This window comes from Zeugodacus cucurbitae, chromosome 6 (genome assembly GCF_028554725.1).
Source record: "Zeugodacus cucurbitae isolate PBARC_wt_2022May chromosome 6, idZeuCucr1.2, whole genome shotgun sequence".
NCBI classification, from domain to species: Eukaryota; Metazoa; Arthropoda; class Insecta; order Diptera; family Tephritidae; genus Zeugodacus; species Zeugodacus cucurbitae.
Window position 1 is genome coordinate 43185536 of NC_071671.1, and position 20109 is coordinate 43205644.

At 34.5% G+C, this 20109-nt stretch overlaps 1 protein-coding gene across 2 annotated transcripts in view; it reads right to left on the reverse strand.

Annotated features, from left to right (window-relative positions):
* LOC105218702 (tyrosine-protein kinase Src42A) overlaps positions 1-20109 on the reverse strand; it is a 108966-nt gene that overhangs the window by 79965 nt on the left and 8892 nt on the right. For both annotated transcript variants that reach the window (XM_029044503.2, XM_029044499.2), the window contains exon 3: positions 4896-4990. In XM_029044503.2, coding sequence (XP_028900336.1) covers positions 4896-4990 — 95 coding nt within the window. The remainder of the gene's footprint in view (positions 1-4895; positions 4991-20109) is intronic.

Here is a 20109-nt window from a genome sequence, read left to right on the forward strand (position 1 = left end):
TAATTATAATGTACTACATTTATTTGACTGCGTGAAAATTTTATTAGGCAGACTTTAAAGTTATTCATCGATCTGTATTGCGACCTTATAGGTTATTATAGCGTTAGTAGATTAGAACTAACTTTGTATATAATGAGAATTTGCGAACAGTTACTTCCAGGTGAGGATACCACCTAGTTGTGAATGAAAAATAGGCGTAGAAGGAGAGGAGGATACCATCTCAGTCTATCGAGGCTATATTCCGATGCTATTGACATCTCGCTCTCTAACCCTCTATCAAACTCAGCTAGCATCTTCCAAGGACAAGTGCTAGCCATAGAGAAGGCCTGTGAAGTTCTATTAAATAACTACGAGAGCATACAGAAAGTAAGCATTTACACAGATAACCAGGCAGCATTGCTAGCCTTTTCATTGCCAAAGGTTAATTGCATTGTAACCAACAACTGCAAGTAGGTCTTGGACACCCTGGAAGATAAACTCTACTTGCCCATGATCTGAACTCCCGCTCACAGCAACATTTTCGGTAACGAAAGGCAGACGATTTGGCAAAGGTAGTAGCCTCTCTAGACGAATCCGAGGCATAGTTAAACCATGTCCGTCAGGAATGATCAACAAATTGCTTAAGGGGCTAGGTGGGTTTCAGTGAGTAAAAACAAGGGCTTTTTAGTCAGTGAGCTAGAAGTTAAGAAGGAAACAAGAAACAAAACGTGAGGTACCAAGCCTTGAATGGCTGTCCACAAAAAGCATGACGGAAAAGCAGAGTCATTGTGCAACGATGAAACGAGATAGCCGTAATATAGTATGAACATATTGTCGATGTATATGTTTCCATGTTCTATTAATTGCGAGGACGTACAGCACACAAATTGCAAATAGCGCCATCTTCAAAGAAACTCCTTCTCCCAGGTATCGAATAATATTTGCCGGATACAATCAACGTACATATTTCATAGCTTGGCCATTAGCAATATTGCTGCCGAGGAGCTTCTGCACGTATCTACCACATTACAAGCTTTTACGACCAAATGGAACACTACAATGTAATGCATGTTGAAAGACTCTCTTCGCCAAGCAATTTTAACGCACACCAGTTGTGCGCATGAGTAGCCACATCATCGTAAAATTGCATATCACTCGGGTTGCTTAAAAGATAAACAACTATAAAAGTGTATGGAATTCTACTTGACATAAAAATCGTATCGGCTGTGTGGCTCCTTGAATTACCAATAGTAATTTTATACGCGCTTATAAAAAGTGCAAAAAAAAGAAAATTTACAAAAAAAGAAGATTTATCAGCTGTCGCCACCAGATGCCTCCACTCCGTGTACTTGCATAGCACTTGTAGGGTGACAAGAGCAGACGTCGCCAGCAGAAGAGATGCGCCGCTTGACTTGTTATAGTATTTAGTAGCCGTAAAAAGTGAGTGATGCTGCAGCGTGGGTGTTCGTGTGTGTTTGAGGACATGTTGGCGACAGCTGGAAAAAGAGTGGTCATAAAATGCACGCGTCAGATGTCCCTATAATACCGTAATAAAGAACATCACCACCATCGCAGACGTTGCAACCTTGCGCTGTCGCGCCCATTCTCGACCGCTCTCCTCCTACACACTGCCGCGCTCCTGCCGTCCGCAGCCTACCACAAATTCATATTCGTTAACCCACTTTCGATGGACGTAAATAACTTCAAGTACCGTATAAATATATATTTCAGCGAAGCGGTTTTGCCAACGCACACTGCTGTCTCTGCGCGACTTGCATCTGATGTTGAGTCCACTTCATGTTTTTTAGGTTGACGATCGCAAACACTCGACGCGGAGAAATGAGGCTTATGCAAAGAGGACTGTGTAAGGGTGTGCTGGGTACAGGATAAATTAAGTAGGTGAAATGCGAAAGTAGCCAGTAAAAGGAAAATAAAAACACAAAAATAAACAACAACAAATCACAAGTGTGTTGTAAATTGATATTATCAGCAACGAAAAAGTGATGTCACAACTTACAAGATTGCAAAATTTTTCAAAATTTATACTCGCTGAAGGAAGAAAGCTGCTGATTTGTTACGTTTTATGCTGAAAGCCTGTATTGTTGCACGCACTTTCTTCGCCGATATCAAAACAAAAGTATGACATTTAATTTAACAGTTCCAGAAAATATTAGCTGCTATAAACGCAATAAAAATTTACGCAATTGCCCTTTAAATTAAATTCAAATTGAGTTTAATATGCTTGCTTAATTATTACTGACTTTTGAACAACGCATTGCATGTGAATACGAGGGCAAGTCGGAAAATCTGTAAATTTTGAATCAATTAAATATTTCATCATTCATTGGCTTTATGAGTTTGATTTTCGTTTGTTAAAGCTCACACCTCGTTGCTTTTTCGTGAATTATGGCCAAAAACAATACTTCCTATTTTTACAAGTAATGAGAACCTTAAAGGGTCGTCGTTTTACAAGCGTACGAGACATCGCTGAATGAGCGAAAGGTTATCCCAAACATCGAATTTGATGCAAGATATCGAATTTGTTTCAAAAAAACTAAAATTCCCGATATTTTTTGAACACATCTCGTATAATGAATTGTTTTCGACCACTGTAGCACCTACAAAATTTTTATTATTTACCTGAAATATTGGAAGGAGATAAGCTCAAAAATGTGTATGAAGATTAGAAACTTTTATTTTTCGACCCCCGGTATTTTACTTTAACTAATTCTGCACCTTAATCCTTCGGAGCAAATAATGTGGCACTATCGGTTCAGGGTTTCAAGGGATCAGTACTGAGAATCTCTCTCAACCACGAAGCTGTACAACGAAGTCGGGGAATTTCATTAATAAAGTCTCCTTAACATAATCTTCTTGTTTTATTATTTACCTGGAAAACTACGTCACTGTTGGAAGCTTTAAATTTAAAAAAGTGAAGAACTGAAAATCAAGCCCAGAATAACTCTTGACAACAGGCGCTACTTTGGGATCGGTAGGCAATTGAGAAGCAGATCTGTCTCTCGACGAATGAAAATTACGCTCTTATACGTCTCTTCTCATTTCATTCCTATCATACGGCGAAAAATCATGGACGATGACGAACCGAGGTGGGATTTTACTTGCAGTATTCGAAAGAAATGTTCTCCACAAGGTCTTTAAAGACGTCTGCGTGAGTATTTGATAACCAAATAAAAAACATTTATGAGATCTGCGGCAACATTGATATACTTAAGTGCATAAAAATCTAACGAATGTGCTGGTTAGGCATGGAAGGCGATGCTCGATTCATGGGTGAACTTCGGAAGTAAGCCCACACATCCAATAGAAGGACCAAATGCATAAGGACCTGTCTACACTTGACATATACAACTGGTTTGACCTCGCAAAGGATAAAGACAACTGTCGTTTTGTGTTATCGACACAGACCGACCCACGGTTGTAGTGTCAAACAAGAAGAAGAGATAATTCCCTACTTTAGCCAGTTGTCTAACGGGTATCTATGACTTATATAGTTATAAGTATACACTATTTTACGATAGATCGTTAAAACATTGGCGATAAGAATAGCTTTATTATGAGCACAACAAAACAAATATAAGTACATATGGATTATTAGTTTGTTATGCGTGCGAAAAAGCTTACCAAAGTGTAATTTAAGTATTTCAAATAGGAAATTGAATTTAAATGTTAATGAACATACAAATTTCTAAGAAACAATTTAAAACAACAACTATTTATCAAAGTCAATGTAACGAATTGGGTCATAAAATTTAGACACATTTTGAATAATACTTAAAAAGCTTTGTGGCTTTGAAATTATTATTTTTACACACTTAATTAGCAGGAGATAATGTAACCCGGCAAATATTTCATTGTAAAAAGTACAATTGTTGTGATTTTCAACAACAACAGAACTATGAAATAACAAAAACTGATAAAAATTACACCGTACGGTACTTAAAAAGCTCGTAGAAATACTAAAAGTGACTGATCCCGCAGCTTGGTGCCTTTTAAGGCACACTTAAAGGCAACAGTAATTTCAATTTATTTTATTTACAATTATTCGCAAGGCCCAATAATGAAATGAAATTATTATCAACAAAAAAAAAAGAAGTGTGCAAGTGTCACTGAAATTCAGGGGCGGTCACTAGCTAAGTGACAAAGTGTGCGTGAACGTGTGGTGATGCCTTCAAATTGTGTAATTAGGTTGATTAAACTTTTCAAGTGTCTAAATATGCATAGTTATAGGCAGACAAGTGCGAGCATGTGTGAGTGATTGATTTTGTGTGGGTTGTAAAAAATCACACAATGCACACAGTGATAGCGAATAACTGTGTTTTAAAAAAATGTTACGAAAAGGTTAGGAGAGTAAATATCGGTCAAACATGCAAGCGGTTAAATCCGACTACAAATTATACTTTTACCGTTATTTATTCTTATTATTTCTTTACTTCTGCTGGATTATAATTTGTCACTACTTTAAGAACGCAATTCATTTCTAAACAATTTAAATACTTTGTTTAAAAATTAAACAAATTGAAAATAGTAAAAATTATAGCTTTTGCAAATGCTTTGAAAACATCAAGCAATTCTTAATTTGTGTGTGTGATTGGTTTGCTTGTACAATTGTTTGTATGGCAATTCATTGCGCTTGAATAGCTTGCGGCTATCAAAGTGATTGCATACTTTTAGGCATTAAAACACAGCAAGTCAGTAACATAGCGAAAGCTCACTGCGTCGTGCTGTCGTATGTATACAAATTAAAAGCTTTTAAAGAAAAAACAGTTTGTTGTTTACAACAGCAATAACATATACTTATTTTTTAATATACAATAAAAATAATATTTTAAAATATTTTTAAGGAATATATAGAATAATAATTTTTTGCTTTAAAATGCTCTTTGAAATCTACTTACGGTTCTGCTTCTATAGACTTTAGTTTGGCCACATAATTTGAAGGTATATAACCCTCTTGACGGGATTTCTTGCTGCGTGCGAGCCACCAATCGCCCTAAAAAATAAAAGAAAATATGTAATTAGTTAAGTTGGTAAAAAAATAAAAAAAAATTATTATAATATAATTTGCCTTTATATTATCTTTATTTGTTTTTATTTATTATTATTGTAATTAATTTTTTTTTTATTTATTCTAAGTTATTTTAATTTTATTAGCATTTCCACACTTAATATCGATCATTTACTTGAATAGTGTCACAACTAAAAAAAATCGACTTTTCAAGAGAGCGATTTAAAGTTTTCAATTGTCTCTTATTTAGCAAATTTAGGAAAATGCCATCAGTTTATTGACAAATCTAGTGACGTGTAATATAATAAATAAACGTGACCCACTTTGAATTATGTCGTTATTTGTGAAAAATATAAATCAATTTCACCGTCATAAGTCAAATGTGTCGTTTTTTAATTAATTTTTCACCAATATCGTTGTAATAAAAAATGTGTCGTTCTTTCTGAAAAGAAAATCAAATTCACCCAATGTTAATATGTGTTTTAACACAAAATATGTCTTTCTTTCTGAAAAAAACAAAACCATGCATAATTCTGGCATAACAGAAAGGTGTCGTTATTGTGGTTAAAACATTAATGCAAATTTTTATACAATATGGGCGATGAAATTGCGCACATTTCTGCATACTCAACTCAAAAATTGTGTTTTTTGAGTTATGACACTATTCAAGTAAATGAACGATATATATCTCGTTGAAATTTTTAACTATGTGGCAGCTCTAGCAGTTGTATGAAATTTCTATATTATATTTGCCTTTTAAAGATAAAGTATAAATTTACAATCTACTTGTCTTCTTTCTTATAGCAGCCAAAATAAAGTTTTGCTGTGATTGTAGCAGACTTCATTTAATATGTAAGAGACGCGATGTTTATAAAAATTCAGAATATCAGAGAACGGGTTTTAGAAAAGCGGACATAAGACTATTATTATGGGATCATGTCATTTTGTATGCCGTCAAAGTTCTTGGAAGAACATTTAAATATCAAGGGATAACCTGCATTGATTGTTTCCGCGAAAATATTATACTAGATGCTTTTTGTAGTGAAGGTAGCGACCATATCTACCGCATTACCTATTTCAATATTGCCCCGACAATTTTCGTATAGGTTGAAAATAACTTACATGACTATAATATTTGTGCGATAATAAATAATATGATTACACAGAAGCTTTGCACAGCTTCGAATTTTTATACAACAATCATAATCATGAGATCGCTTTCGCTTTTAAGGGTCAACCCGCTGTTGCTGTGTTATCAAGAAAGTGACTGAATAATGAAAGTTAAATGTAAATGTTTATACTAGTTTATGAGTCATTCAACAAATGATATGACGATTATAATCTTTAAATACATGTGTACTCGTCGTACAAAATCAATTTCAAATATTTACTTAGAATCGACTAAGTATATACTCGTATACTAATTGAATTTTAGACACGAGATGCAAGTGCAAAAAATTTATTTTTAAAATAAAAAGGCACGACGACGGGTAAGCGGTCAAACCAGCCGGCAAAACGAGATATGCAAATAAAACAATTTTGAATAACAATAAAAGCAGCGCAAAGTAAAAGCAAGCGCCAAGTGTGCACCTATCATGCCTAGGTCTAATTTAGGTTAGCTGCAAAAGCAAATAAGCAAAACCTTAATCATATCACAGCCGAACAACAAAAGCAGCAGTGAGGTTTCGTGTTCATTGTGCTGCTCACGAACGTGCATAAAATGCCAACAACAACAGCAACAACATCAATAAAAATAATAATTTATGAAAATGTTGTAGATATTTAGTACAAAAGTTCGGCATAAAGCACAGCTGGAAAATCAAAAGCAAAATTTTTGCCACAACTTGGCATTTTTGGAAGGTAAAAAACGAAAAATATTTCGTTACTATTTATTTGTAACGGTAAATTATTGCATTTTCTTACAGGTGTAAGGAAATGTGTGCAATATTTAAGCGACACATGAAATCTGGTGCTTTGGTTGGTGGCGGTAGCGCTATTGTGCATTTCGAGTTTGTTTATTTAGAAATATAAATAAAGTTATCGAGTTGTTGCAATGGATAAGTATAAAAGGTTTATGAACCGATAAAAGACGTTAACAAAATAACGGGAATTTTCTTTTTTTAATATTTATACATTTATATATGTACATTAATGTTGTCGTCTTTAAAATAGTCCCCATTCGATAATATGCACTTATGGCGGTGCTTCTTCCAATTGTCGAAACACTTCTCAAACTCGATTTTTGGGATAACCTTTGGTAATTTCAACTATTTAAATAATTTATAGGTATGTACATAAGAGTAAAAATATGATAATAAAAGAATCGAACCGAACGTAACCTCGAAATATTCATATTGTGATATAAACTAGAGCGTTGGGTTTACTGACAAAAGTTCTCTTTAGAATGTTTTAGAAAGTCGGTCAATATTTCTTATATAACCATATACTAAAAACTAGAAGTCGTAATCAAGTTTTAGCTCATTGCAAATAAAATATAATTTCATGTTCGAATTTTCCTAATTTTACTTTTTTAAAATGAACCAACGCAAGAAACGGGAAAGTACATATATATGTATGAGAGGGTGTGTAAAAACTTATAACTTTTGAAATGTTTGTTTAAACCCGAGCGAAGCCGGAGCGGTCTGCTAGTAGTTAATATAAATAAAAAACACAAAATATTTTTAATCGTCTAAAGACAATATTAGAGTTCAACGTAATTTTCAACGCTTCAACACATTCGGCCTATTTTAATTAACTATGGTCCACTTTGTAAAAATTTAAATAAAGCATTTCAAAAATCTTTTTTTTTGCGATACGATCTTAGTTTGCTGTCGTTATTAATAATCACACATTTATATAAAACAAGTAAGGAAGGGCTAAGTTCGGGTCGAACATTTTATACTCTCGCAATTTATGTATTTATTTAATTTTATTTGTATAACAAACAATTTGATTTGATGGTATAAAGTCCTAGAAAGTTTGAAAACCCTAATATTAGGTTTATGGGAGCTTAAGGAAGTTATGACCCCATTTCCATACCAAGTACCTTCATACCAAATTTTAGTTCCATAACTTATTTTATGGGTAAGTTATAGCTCTTTATATGTTTTTGGTTATTGCCCTTTTGTAGGCGTGGCAGTGGTCCGATCTCAATTTTTACTTTTGCTACAGCTTGCACGAACGAACGGATAGACGGACGGGCAGACAGACATCCGGATTTGAACTGTACTCGTTACCCCGATCACTTTGATATAGATAACTCTATAACCAACCAACCGTTATGTGAACAAAACTATAATACTCTCTTAGAACCATTTGTTGCGAGAGTATAAAAATATTAATTTTTGAATTGATCTTACAATTTTTAATCAAAACGAAACACAGGGATACACAAAAGAATTATATTAAAAATTAATTTATAAATTTTTAAATATATATTGATTCATAAATAATTGGTCAAAGTCCGCATTATATTTTTTTCTTTGAACCAAACCGATTATTGTGATCGTAAACCTTAAAGATTTAGTCATTAGACATTTAGTACTAATTTTATAATAACCGGTGGTATTGGACCACACGGGAAGCTTTTACCGAATTAACACATAAAGCAATTGTAAACGTGATTCATATTAATAACTAACATTAAAACATAAAAAATATAATCTGAACCCCCCAGAGCAACATAATCGCTTGTCAAAATGAAAAGAATCGAGAAAGTGACGCAAAAGTCATAAATAAAAATAGTGACGTCAACGAATGTTTTTCCCAAAAAGCGATTACAAATGGCCGCCCTTCTTGTCGCGTAATCAGCTAATCATTCGATTATGTCGAATTCATAAAATGCTGCAATTAAGAGACTAAAGCCATGCTGCATAAATAAGGTCCGACAGCAACTGTTTGCTCTTTTGAACTCCAACGAAACGAGGCAGCAACACAAACTAATAATTTCCATTAATTAATACGTCATTATTCACTTTAAGCTGTCAAAATTACACAAGAAACGCAACAAAAGTTACAACTGGAGCAATGACCAGCAGAAGACCGGAGTTTGAGAGCCCAAATGCGTGTGGGGAACACTCAAGCGCTTAAAGCAAAATAACAAGCTTATCTGAAAATATGCGTTTAGTGACTGCTTGCATAAAGTAACGTTATAGTTAAACGAAACCAAAAGAAAAAGTAAAACCTAACGCAGCTGCTCCATTGTAAACTTGTCTGAGTTTTGCAGCATTCTACAAACTTTTGCAATTTTTCTCTGCAAACCAGATAGTGGAAACTGGCTATGTACTTCGCTTTGCCAGACAAAATGCAGTCTAAGCTCACCACTTGCATGCATTTATACTTATACATATACAAGTACAGGAAGCTATAGTAGGGATGTGTGAAACTGATAAGTAGTAAAAACAAAATAAAACAAAAACAATAAAAAAAATATTAAAAAACAAGTAAGGAAAGGCCAAGTTCGGGTGCAACCGAACATTTTATACTCTCGCAATTTATTTAGAGATTTACATATATTTTTGGTGAAAAATTACCCTTAGGCACTGAGTTCTTCATGTTTGATATCAGGGGCCTTGAAAATTTGACAATTTTTCCACAAGTGATGTCGCAGCTCAAATACAGTATTTGTGTAAAGTTTTATTTCGCTATCTTTATCGGTTCCTTATGTATACATTATAAAGTGAAAGAATTAGAAGGATTCAAAATTGAGTTATATGGGAAATAGCCGTAGTTGTAAACCGATTTCGCCCATATTCCACCGGTGTCATCAGGGTGTCAAGAGAGTGTTATATACCGAATTTCAGTAGAGTAGAGTAGTTCTTGAGATATGGTTTTTGACCCATAACTAGGCGACGCCACGCCCATTTTCCATTTTGTAAAAAAATCTCAGTGCAGCTTCCTTCTGCTATTTCTTCTGTAAAATTTAGTGTATCTGACGCTTTTCGTTAGTGAGTTAACCCACTTTTAGTAATTTTCAACCCAACCGATTTCTTTCATTTTTGGACTGTATAAGAAAACGGCTAAAAGAAACGACTGCAGAAAGTTTGGTTTATATAGCTTTATTGATTTGCGACATAAATACAAAAAACCTATTTGAGGGCGGGGCCACGCCCACTTCTTCAAAAAAATTACATCCAAATGTGCCCCTCACTAATGCGATCCTGTGTTCCAAATTTCATTTTCATAACTTTATTTATGGCTTAGTTATGACACTGTATAGGTTTTCAGTTTCTGCCATTTTGTGGGCATGGCAGTGAACCGATTTTGGCCATTTTCGAAAGCAACCTCCTCAGAGTGCCAAGGAATATGTGTTCCAAGTTTCGTTAAGATATATCAATTTTTACTCAAGTTATCCGTTGCACGGACAGACGGACAGACGGACGGACAGACATCCGGATTTCAAATTCACTCGTCATCCTGATCATATATATATATATATAACCCCATATCTAACTCTTTTATTTCTTGGTGACACAAACAACCGTTATGTGAACAAAACTATGATACTCTGTGCAACATGTTGCGAGAGTATAAAAAGAATTGCGGTAGTGAAGAAAATGAAAAGAAAGCAAGTAGATGTATTTTCAACCAATCAGGCTTATCTTTAAAGGAACATTGTCTGAAACTATCTAATCTTACTGATTCGGGGGCTCTAAAGGGGTTTCGATCTATCCGTTCTGTGAACTAACATTACTCGTTTGACAATAATTAAGAACTCTGGAGGCTCTAAACCAAAAGAAAACCTCTAAATACTCATGTTTAGGGTATATCCTTAGAAGAACCTTGAGTTTGCATTAGATTTTTGTAATGTTTTGTATTTACTCACGGATATAGTTTTAATTGGGTACATCCGAATCGATACAATTACCAGTTTAAGATGTACTGTATTATGAGATAGCATAATTTATTTCTGTTACGTAGTGAAATCGAATAGTTTTTATCAAAATTACTGTTGGAATCATACTTTTTCATTATGGAATTATATTTTCAACTTGCTCGTATCGTATAATCGTATTATTTACAATTAAAAATGTCACCAGTGTCGCTATTTCAGAAACCATTTTATTTCTAGTTTCAGTGCAAATGTTTCTTCAACGAAATTACTACCTCCGATCAAGGTAGCCGAACTATATGTATTTATTTACACATTATATCAATTTTCTTCATTTAAAAACAGGACACAGAAGAACGCAATTTTTCACTCTTCAATTGTGCCCCCCTAACACAGGTGCTTAATAAACATAGAAACCCACAACACATTTCAAACCGGCAAATATTTATTTCTCTTTTTCCAGTATTTTTAACTCTGCAGAAGCAAAATCGAACTATTTTTTATTGAATATTGCTTGATATTTATTCCGTCTGCATAGCGCTTGAAGCGAGCCGCCAACGCCAATGTACAGCGCCAACAAAAGTATTCAACAACCAAAGTGTGGAAATATGTATGGATGGATGTAAGTATGTATATCATGTCTGTATATAGTCATGCGTCAAACGGCTGTCCGGCTAAATTAGCAAATGAACCGCATAGTTGAAGTTAAAAAAAAGCGAATGAAACGGCTGTACCTGTCGGCGCGTTAGACAATTTGCAGTTACGCACATTTCAATTTCGCCATTCAGTGCCATTAAGTATTGTGTATTTGCATTAAAAGTGTGTAACTACATTTATAGGCACATAAATTTCTAATATCTAGGCACATATGTACAAGTGTTTGTATGTAAGTAACTGGGCGAGTTATATTTGGAGTCCAAAGTATGTAGGGTCACAATGCGTTGCACCCGCGGCACCGCTGCCACCCACAAGGCAAATTGTCGCATGTAGTGTCTGATTGTTACCATGGCTTTTACACTTTACATATATACATATACATATATGCTATTACTGTCTATATGAACACAAGCTTGTCTGAATGTAAATACGTAATCGCATTTATTCGCATACATATTCGTCACTATATTTCAGAGAATTCCATTTCGTTTTTTAATTTTTATTTCCTTTCGCTCGATTGCTTTTACCACATTCGCCGCCGAGTGTTTGCACCATTTATCCATTCGTTCGTACGTTTGGTTGATTTTTATTTGATTTGAGAAGGTGGGGTATTTTATGCGTTTCATTGCCTTTTGCCTTTGCCACAATAAAACACTGGTGGTTTTATGCGATTTTACGATTGTTATTGATACTTGTTGCAACAACAACATTTATACACTTCTATGAGCGTCGCAGCTTTTATTTCTGTTTCGTTGCTTTTCGTCATTGGCAAAGCGACGCACTCAAACCTAAACACTTGTTGATAACAATAAAAACGAAGAAAATACAAATAAATAAAATGGAAAAGTTGTTGCAGTTTTCCTTTTATATTTTCTTCAGCCACAAACTGAAATTGCTACGGTGGATCTTTTATTATTATTTGTTTTCTACTATGCGTTTTCTACACGCTTTTCGCTAGACGAATTGCGTTGGTTGCCATCGCCACCTCCGCTGATTGGCGATGCACAGCACAGTGGTTGAATTTTGGAGAAGTTCTGGTTAAAAATGGTGACAAAGTGATTTACATATAATTCTACTTGAGACATTTATGAATAAAACTTATACAAATAATTTTAGTCACTCAAAAATCGTTTTGAGAATTCTAAGAAATTCTTAAAATATAAAAACAGAACGATATTGTGCTACAATGTGGGTCTGGACATTTCTCATTGATCAGCTCAACTCATTTTAGTCACTGCTTTGAATATTACGCATGTCGCCGTCATATTCTTACGTGTATTATTTGGAAAAAAACTATTTGATAAATTTCATAATGTTTGAATTGTTTTCTTTTTATTTTTCTTACTATCCCAACATAATAATAATTTCGCTGAAAAATATACTATATGTCGACAAATGTTATAGGAAAATAGTCGATTTCTCTAATCAGCGCATGGAAATAATAAACAGGTCCGTAATAAAGTTTGCAAAAAACCTCAATGGCGTTTATAATATCGAAAAATCCATTAAATATGTCATCTTGTATGAGAAAACTGCCTATTAATTGATTTAAATCATTAAAAACGATTAAAATTAAACGTAAAAGTAAGGATCTCTATTTCCCATCCCCTTGACCATTCTGTTAACAAATGGGTAAATATTTTTCAATAAACTGCTCTGTTTAATTTCAGATTTAAAAGAGTTTCATTTACTCAAAAAATCAAAGATTTCCAAAAAAAGTTTGGTGTACCCCAGGCCTTAAAAATTTTCAAGATCTCCGTTATCACATTTCTCTTAATTAATAACCTTACTCTCTAAGTTACTTAATGGAATTTTAGTTCTTGAAACACTGAACAAAATATATTGTTGCTATAAAAGGGATTTTTAAAATTGGAGAAATAGATTTTTAATTTTTAGATATATCAGGGGCTGATTCAAAATATTTCGTCTGCTAAACAGTGTATAGAATTAATTAAAACTAAGAAAATCATTAAATATTTTATAATTAGACACACTGTGCGTCGGTGACATCGTTTTCCCACTTTCCCACTAAATTTCCCTGTAAACACTTTACTTCTTCATCCACTGATATTATAGCGTTTAACTTTGTTTTGTTTGGCCATGAGGGTCACTGAACGTGTAAAATTATATACTCCATTATAGAATATAAAATGCGAACTCTTTGTTATTAAAATCTCTTTCAGATCTAAGTATGAGATATCAGTGCCACCATACACACATGCCTACAACTATAACACTAGAACTATAAGAAGCACTCTACATACATATGTACATAGATATAATTCTAAACTCCGTTAAGATTTACTGCTTAGATTACGAGCTTGTTTCCAAGCGCTTTCGAATCGAATCGGCGCTTTTGTAATTTGCTGCTTTTCACACTTTATTTCGCACGTTCTTCTCTTGATAAGTTGCGAATACGTTGCTACAGTGTTGAGTTCGAAATTAAGTGTCAATGAAAACAAAAGAAATTAAACTAGGAGAAGGTGTGTGTAACGGTAGTTCTTAGACAAAAAGGTGGTTATGTTATATTAAATTTTTAAGAAATATAAATATATTGTTACGAAGAATAGTTTAGAATATCAGAATCTCCTTCGTCTTAAGCTCAAGTCAAATGAACCGCTACAATATTATGTGATTCTTTGAGGGGCACTTAAAATGCTTTCTTTAATTTATAATATTTTATTTTTGAATGCTTTAAGGCTTTTAATTGGTGCTTAAACGTTGGAAAGTGTCTGCTCGACGCTGTTATGTTCGATTCGCCATTTATCTGCTCACTACGTTTGCGCGCTCTCTTGTCGAAGAATTTACTAGTGAAATCAACAACAACGTTAACGAGTTGAATTATATACCAAACAGTATGCCAATACCTCATTGAAATGGATTATCCGCCATCATCAAGGCTGTTAAGTTTTGTTTTAAAAATGTTGATCTAGTTTAACTATTGTGAATGGCTTAAATGACAAATTACCGTCAAAAATTTAAAACTTTTTATTTACTGATTATAAGAGATTAAGGCGTGTTATAAATTACAATTGACTATAGTAACATCAGAGTCTGTCATAAAATTGCACAGACGTGCATTCATATCCATTTAACTTGGAGGAAAGTTGCGATCCATAGTCCAGAATCCATCATGGTTCCACCCACCCGTCTGTCATGGGAACTAAACTTATAGCAATCAAACTTCAACATTCAATTTCAAGGTCTGCCAAGAACTGTAGAATCCGTTCTCTCCAACACCGCTTACATCAATCAACAAAAACCTGTTGCAGAGTTGAGATTATGCGCAAAAAACAAAATAAACTAGTTGAACTGACGATATTTGTCTAGCGCAGACTATAAAAATAAGAAAAGATTCAAAAGCGTCACAGACTTGAAGTGCCGCAACGCTATTTCCGTTACCCACACGCATATTTAATTATAGAATCTGCTATAAATAAAGCAAGTTGACGACAAAATCCAACAAGACATTCACTATGCATATTCTATATTGGCCGACCACTTGTTTGAAATGCAAATAATAGCATAATAAAGAGCTATTTAAAAGTATGGGCGCTGCAACAGAATCAGCAATTATCATATACGTATGTATGTGAGTACTTAAATGCAGTATAAACTCTTATTTATAAGCGCACTTTGCAATGAATTGACAATCGTATGTAAATAAATGTTTGTCCGTTGCAATTGAGCAACTGTCAAAGCCACACGAAACGTCAAGCGAATTAATGATTAGCCTGGAATTGAAGAACATTAACCTTCCAATGTGATATTCGTTTTCGTCTTTATCAGACACGCCCAGAACAATAGTGAATGTGACTGAAAGACGAACGAAGTTTAAAGAGAATACTCACAAATAAACAATAGTAAGGAAGCTAAGAAAATGGTGAAAAATAAACAATGTGGGTTTACGAATGCTGCCACATGCGGCGAATGGTGACTATAAATATATTATATTTGTACGAGAGTGAGCGTACCGCGCTTTCCAAATATATAGTTATTATTATCTATGTGTAATTATTTATAATTAACGATAATATAACAGCAATTTTTATTGAAACACAGAGAGAGAGAAGATTATTTAAATATTTGATTAAATTTTTATTTTTAGCAGCCATGAAATCAGATAAGTAGCTAAACACCTTTCTCATAAGTCAACAAATTCCACAACATTTATTGCATTAGACTGAATGAAAATGATTTTAAACAGAGAAATACCGGCTGTTAAGTTCCTGATTTGTAAATTCAAGAGATAGATTTTCTTCGGAAAGGTATGTAAAAACTGGTTGCAATGTAAAACCTTTTGGGAATTTCTGCAATACATTGAATTACTTTTTTCCGATAGTTAGGAAGAAAGGCACATTGTCCTCAACTCTTGATTCGCGTCTTGGCTTTCACCTTACTTTTGACAGTCATAACTTTGAAGTTGTCGATAATTTCGTCTTCCTTGGAACCAGTATCAAAAACACCAATAATAATAGCTGCCATCGATTGGTCACTTCTCTGCTCGTTGGGCGCTGCTTGCCTGTCAAAAATTTTACATGTGAAAGCAACAACAAAGTTATCTAGTTGAATTCGTGCAGGAGAGTATGCGAATACCTCATTAAAAATTCGATCGTCGCTTGCTGAGTGCTACCAAGTTTTGTTTTACACATTTTAGAACCATTTTACTATTGTGAACGGCTCAAAGGACAAATTACTATCAAAATAATAAAAATTGTTATACACAAATGAAATGGCAGTCGAAGATAAATCGTAATTATTTTTGTATTGAATTTATTGAATAAAAAACTTTGATAAAAATTAAATTTGTTGCAGAAAGCAGAGTTCAGTGCGACCAAGTATAGACAATTCGATTTCAGTGCTGCCAGTTCGTATGAAAATTTGGAAAGTTTGTTCGATTGGCTTGTCTATAGCAGTTAGCCAATCGATGACAGCTAATGTCAGCCTCGAAATCCAACGTAAAATCACTTTTGTAAAGTCATCTCTCGACTAACCAAAATCAAACTCTACAAGGCCATCATTCCCTTCCTGCTATATGGTGTAGAAATGTGGACGATGTCGACATCCGATGAGACGACAGTAGGAATTTTCGAGAGAAAGGTCCTATGAACACTGGCAGCGGCGAATTCAGATCGATCGACGATGGAACGATGAGCTGTACGAGTTAGATGACAACATTGACATCGTCCAGCGAATAAAAAGGCAGCGGCTACGCTGGCTAAGTCATGTTGTACGAATGGATGGAAACACTCCAGTTCTGAAAGTGTTCGATGCAGTACCCCCTGATGGAAGCAGATAAAGAGGAAAGTTCAGATGGAGAAGGACCGGGTTTCACTTGGGATTTCCAACTTACGCCGAATTGCGAGAAAAAGAGACCAATGGCACGCTCTTATTGATTAGTCTATTTTTTAAGGAAAATCTAGACCAAATACTTTCAAAAATCCTGAAAAAATATTTCTCTTTTGTTTAAACATACAGTGGAACTTCTCTAACTCGAATCACCATAATACACAAAAAAACTTCGAGTTAGAGAAATTTTCATTAAAACATAAATTTTTGAAAAAGTGTAAAATATAGATGTTCCCACAGTTTTAGTTATTTACTTCGTAAAAAGTTTTATTTAAATACATTAAAACATGTATTTTGTGATTTTGTTTGTCGCACTTTGCTATTGTTTGGCTCTTGAGGTCTGTATCTCATGCCTTTGATATACGATTTATGAAATCTATAAGTGTAATATCATATTTTTTGTTCACCTCCATACGAATATAGGGACTCCTTTAAAATTCTGCTTCGATAGTAAAATTTTAAATTTTGTATTATGCCCTTGTCGAAAAGTTCGATTTATGGAAGGAATTTTGTATAAAATTTTATTTCTAAACGCTATTGCCACTTCAAAAGCTCGAGTTGTGGAGATCTTCGACTTATAGAAGTTCAAGTTATGGAAGTTCCACTGTATATAAAGATATGTTTTACAAAAAGTTGTAAATTTTTAAAACAAGTCAAAAGTTGGAAATATGGAGGGTAATTTGCAATAATTAGCTTCTTAATGATTAGGAATATTTTCAAAGTCACGTCGCCAGTTAGACTCAATTCTAATTTATATGCAACTTATTGATCGTCAAAAGTTATACGAATTGATTAACCTAGTAACGGGTGATTTTTTTGAGGTTAGGATTTTCATGCATTAGTATTTGACAGATCACGTGGGATTTCAGACATGGTGTCAAAGAGAAAGATGCTCAGTATGCTTTGACATTTCATCATGAATAGACTTACTAACGAGCAACGCTTGCAAATCATTGAATTTTATTACCAAAATCAGTGTTCGGTGTTCCGCTTTTTTATCGACAAATTTTGTTCAGCGATGAGGCTCATTTCTGGTTGAATGGCTACGTAAATAAGCAAAATTGCCGCATTTGGGGTGAAGAGCAACCAGAAGCCGTTCAAGAACTGCCCATGCATCCCGAAAAATGCACTGTTTGGTGTGGTTTGTACGCTGGTGGAATCATTGGACCGTATTTTTTCAAAGATGCTGTTGGACGCAACGTTACGGTGAATGGCGATCGCTATCGTTCGATGCTAACAAACTTTTTGTTGCCAAAAATGGAAGAACTGAACTTGGTTGACATGTGGTTTCAACAAGATGGCGCTACATGCCACACAGCTCGCGATTCTATGGCCATTTTGAGGGAAAACTTCGGAGAACAATTCATCTCAAGAAATGGACCCGTAAGTTGGCCACCAAGATCATGCGATTTAACGCCTTTAGACTATTTTTTGTGGGGCTACGTCAAGTCTAAAGTCTACAGAAATAAGCCAGCAACTATTGCAGCTTTGGAAGACAACATTTCCGAAGAAATTCGGGCTATTCCGGCCGAAATGCTCGAAAAAGTTGCCCAAAATTGGACTTTCCGAATGGACCACCTAAGACGCAGCCGCGGTCAACATTTAAATGAAATTATCTTCAAAAAGTAAATGTCATGAACCAATCTAACGTTTCAAATAAAGAACCGATGAGATTTTGCAAATTTTATGCGTTTTTTTTTTTTAAAAAGTTATCAAGCTCTTAAAAAATCACCCTTTATTATAGCACATTTTACCCTAGTATTATTGTAAATATGTACACAAATATCAGCTAGTTGAGTTTATTAGTAATTTGTGGCGCTAAGTAATTTTATATACTACAAGTATGTATATACAATCATCTGTATGTCGGTGTGCACCAGCGAGTGACGTCTCCTTTGGCCGCTAGCCAACTGGGAAGGAGGCCAAAGTGCCACAACTGGGCGATAGCGGTGACGATGGCGACCGCAAAGCACCAGCAGCGACAGACAGACAGCTTTTACAAATTTGAAGTGTATTATTGTACTTATAGTAATATGATGCAATCAGTAATTGTTGAGAGAGAATAAAATGAAAAGTAAATTTCTGCATAAAACAAACTCAAACATACAAACATACAAATTACCGATTTTTATACTCTCGCAACAAATGTTGCTAAAGAGAGTATTATAGTTTTGTTCACATAACGGTTGTTTGTAACACCCAAAACTAAACGAGTTAGATATAGGGTTATATATACCAAAGTGATCAGGGTGAAGAGTGGAGTTCAAATCCGGATGTCCGTCCGTCCGTCCGTCTGTGCAAGCTGTAACTTGAGTAAAAATTAAGATATCTTGATGAAACTTGGCACACTTATTTCTTGGCACCATAGGAAGGTTGCTTTTAAAAATGAGCAAAATCGGACCACTGCCACGCCCACAGAATGGCGAAAACCAAAAACACATAAAGTGTCATAACTAAGCCATAAATAAAGCTATGGAAATAAAATTTGGTATGAAGGATCGTACTATGAAGGGGTATAATTGGATGTAATTTTTTTTGGGAAGTAGGCGTGGCCCCGCCCCCTACTAAGTTTTTTGTACATATCTCGTAAACCAATAGAGCTATATAAAGCAAATAAAATGAAAGAAATCGGATCATAACCACGCCCACCTCCCATACAAAAGTTAGGTTGAAAATTACTAAAAGTGGGTTAACTCATTAACGAAAAACGTCAGAAACACTAACTTTCACATAAGAAATGGCAGATGAAAGCTGCACTCAGATTTTTTTACAAAATGGAAAATAAGCGTGGCGTCGCCCACTTATGGGTCAAAAACCATATCTCAGGAACTACTCGACCGATTTCAATGAAACTTGGTTTGTAATAGTTTTATTGCATCCCAATGATATGTTGTGAAAATAGGCCAAATCGCTTCACAACCACGCCTACGTCCTATATACCAGAACTTTGAAGACGATCTGAATCGTTTACTTTACAATATAAAGTAAGTACTAGTGAAGATATCGGTGCAGAACTTTGCACCAATACTATGTTAATAGTGTGGCAGCCCCATTCTAAAAATCGCCGAAATCGGACCATAGGTTTTTAAGACCCCTTATATCGAACACGAGGACTTCGGTGCTTCTAACCTAACATTATGGTTTCCAACTTTCAATGGACTTTATACAATATATATGACGAATATGTGGGTCAAATTGTGTATTATATAATATAAATAAAGTTAAATAAATAAATTGCGAGAGTATAAAATGTTCGGATACACCCGAA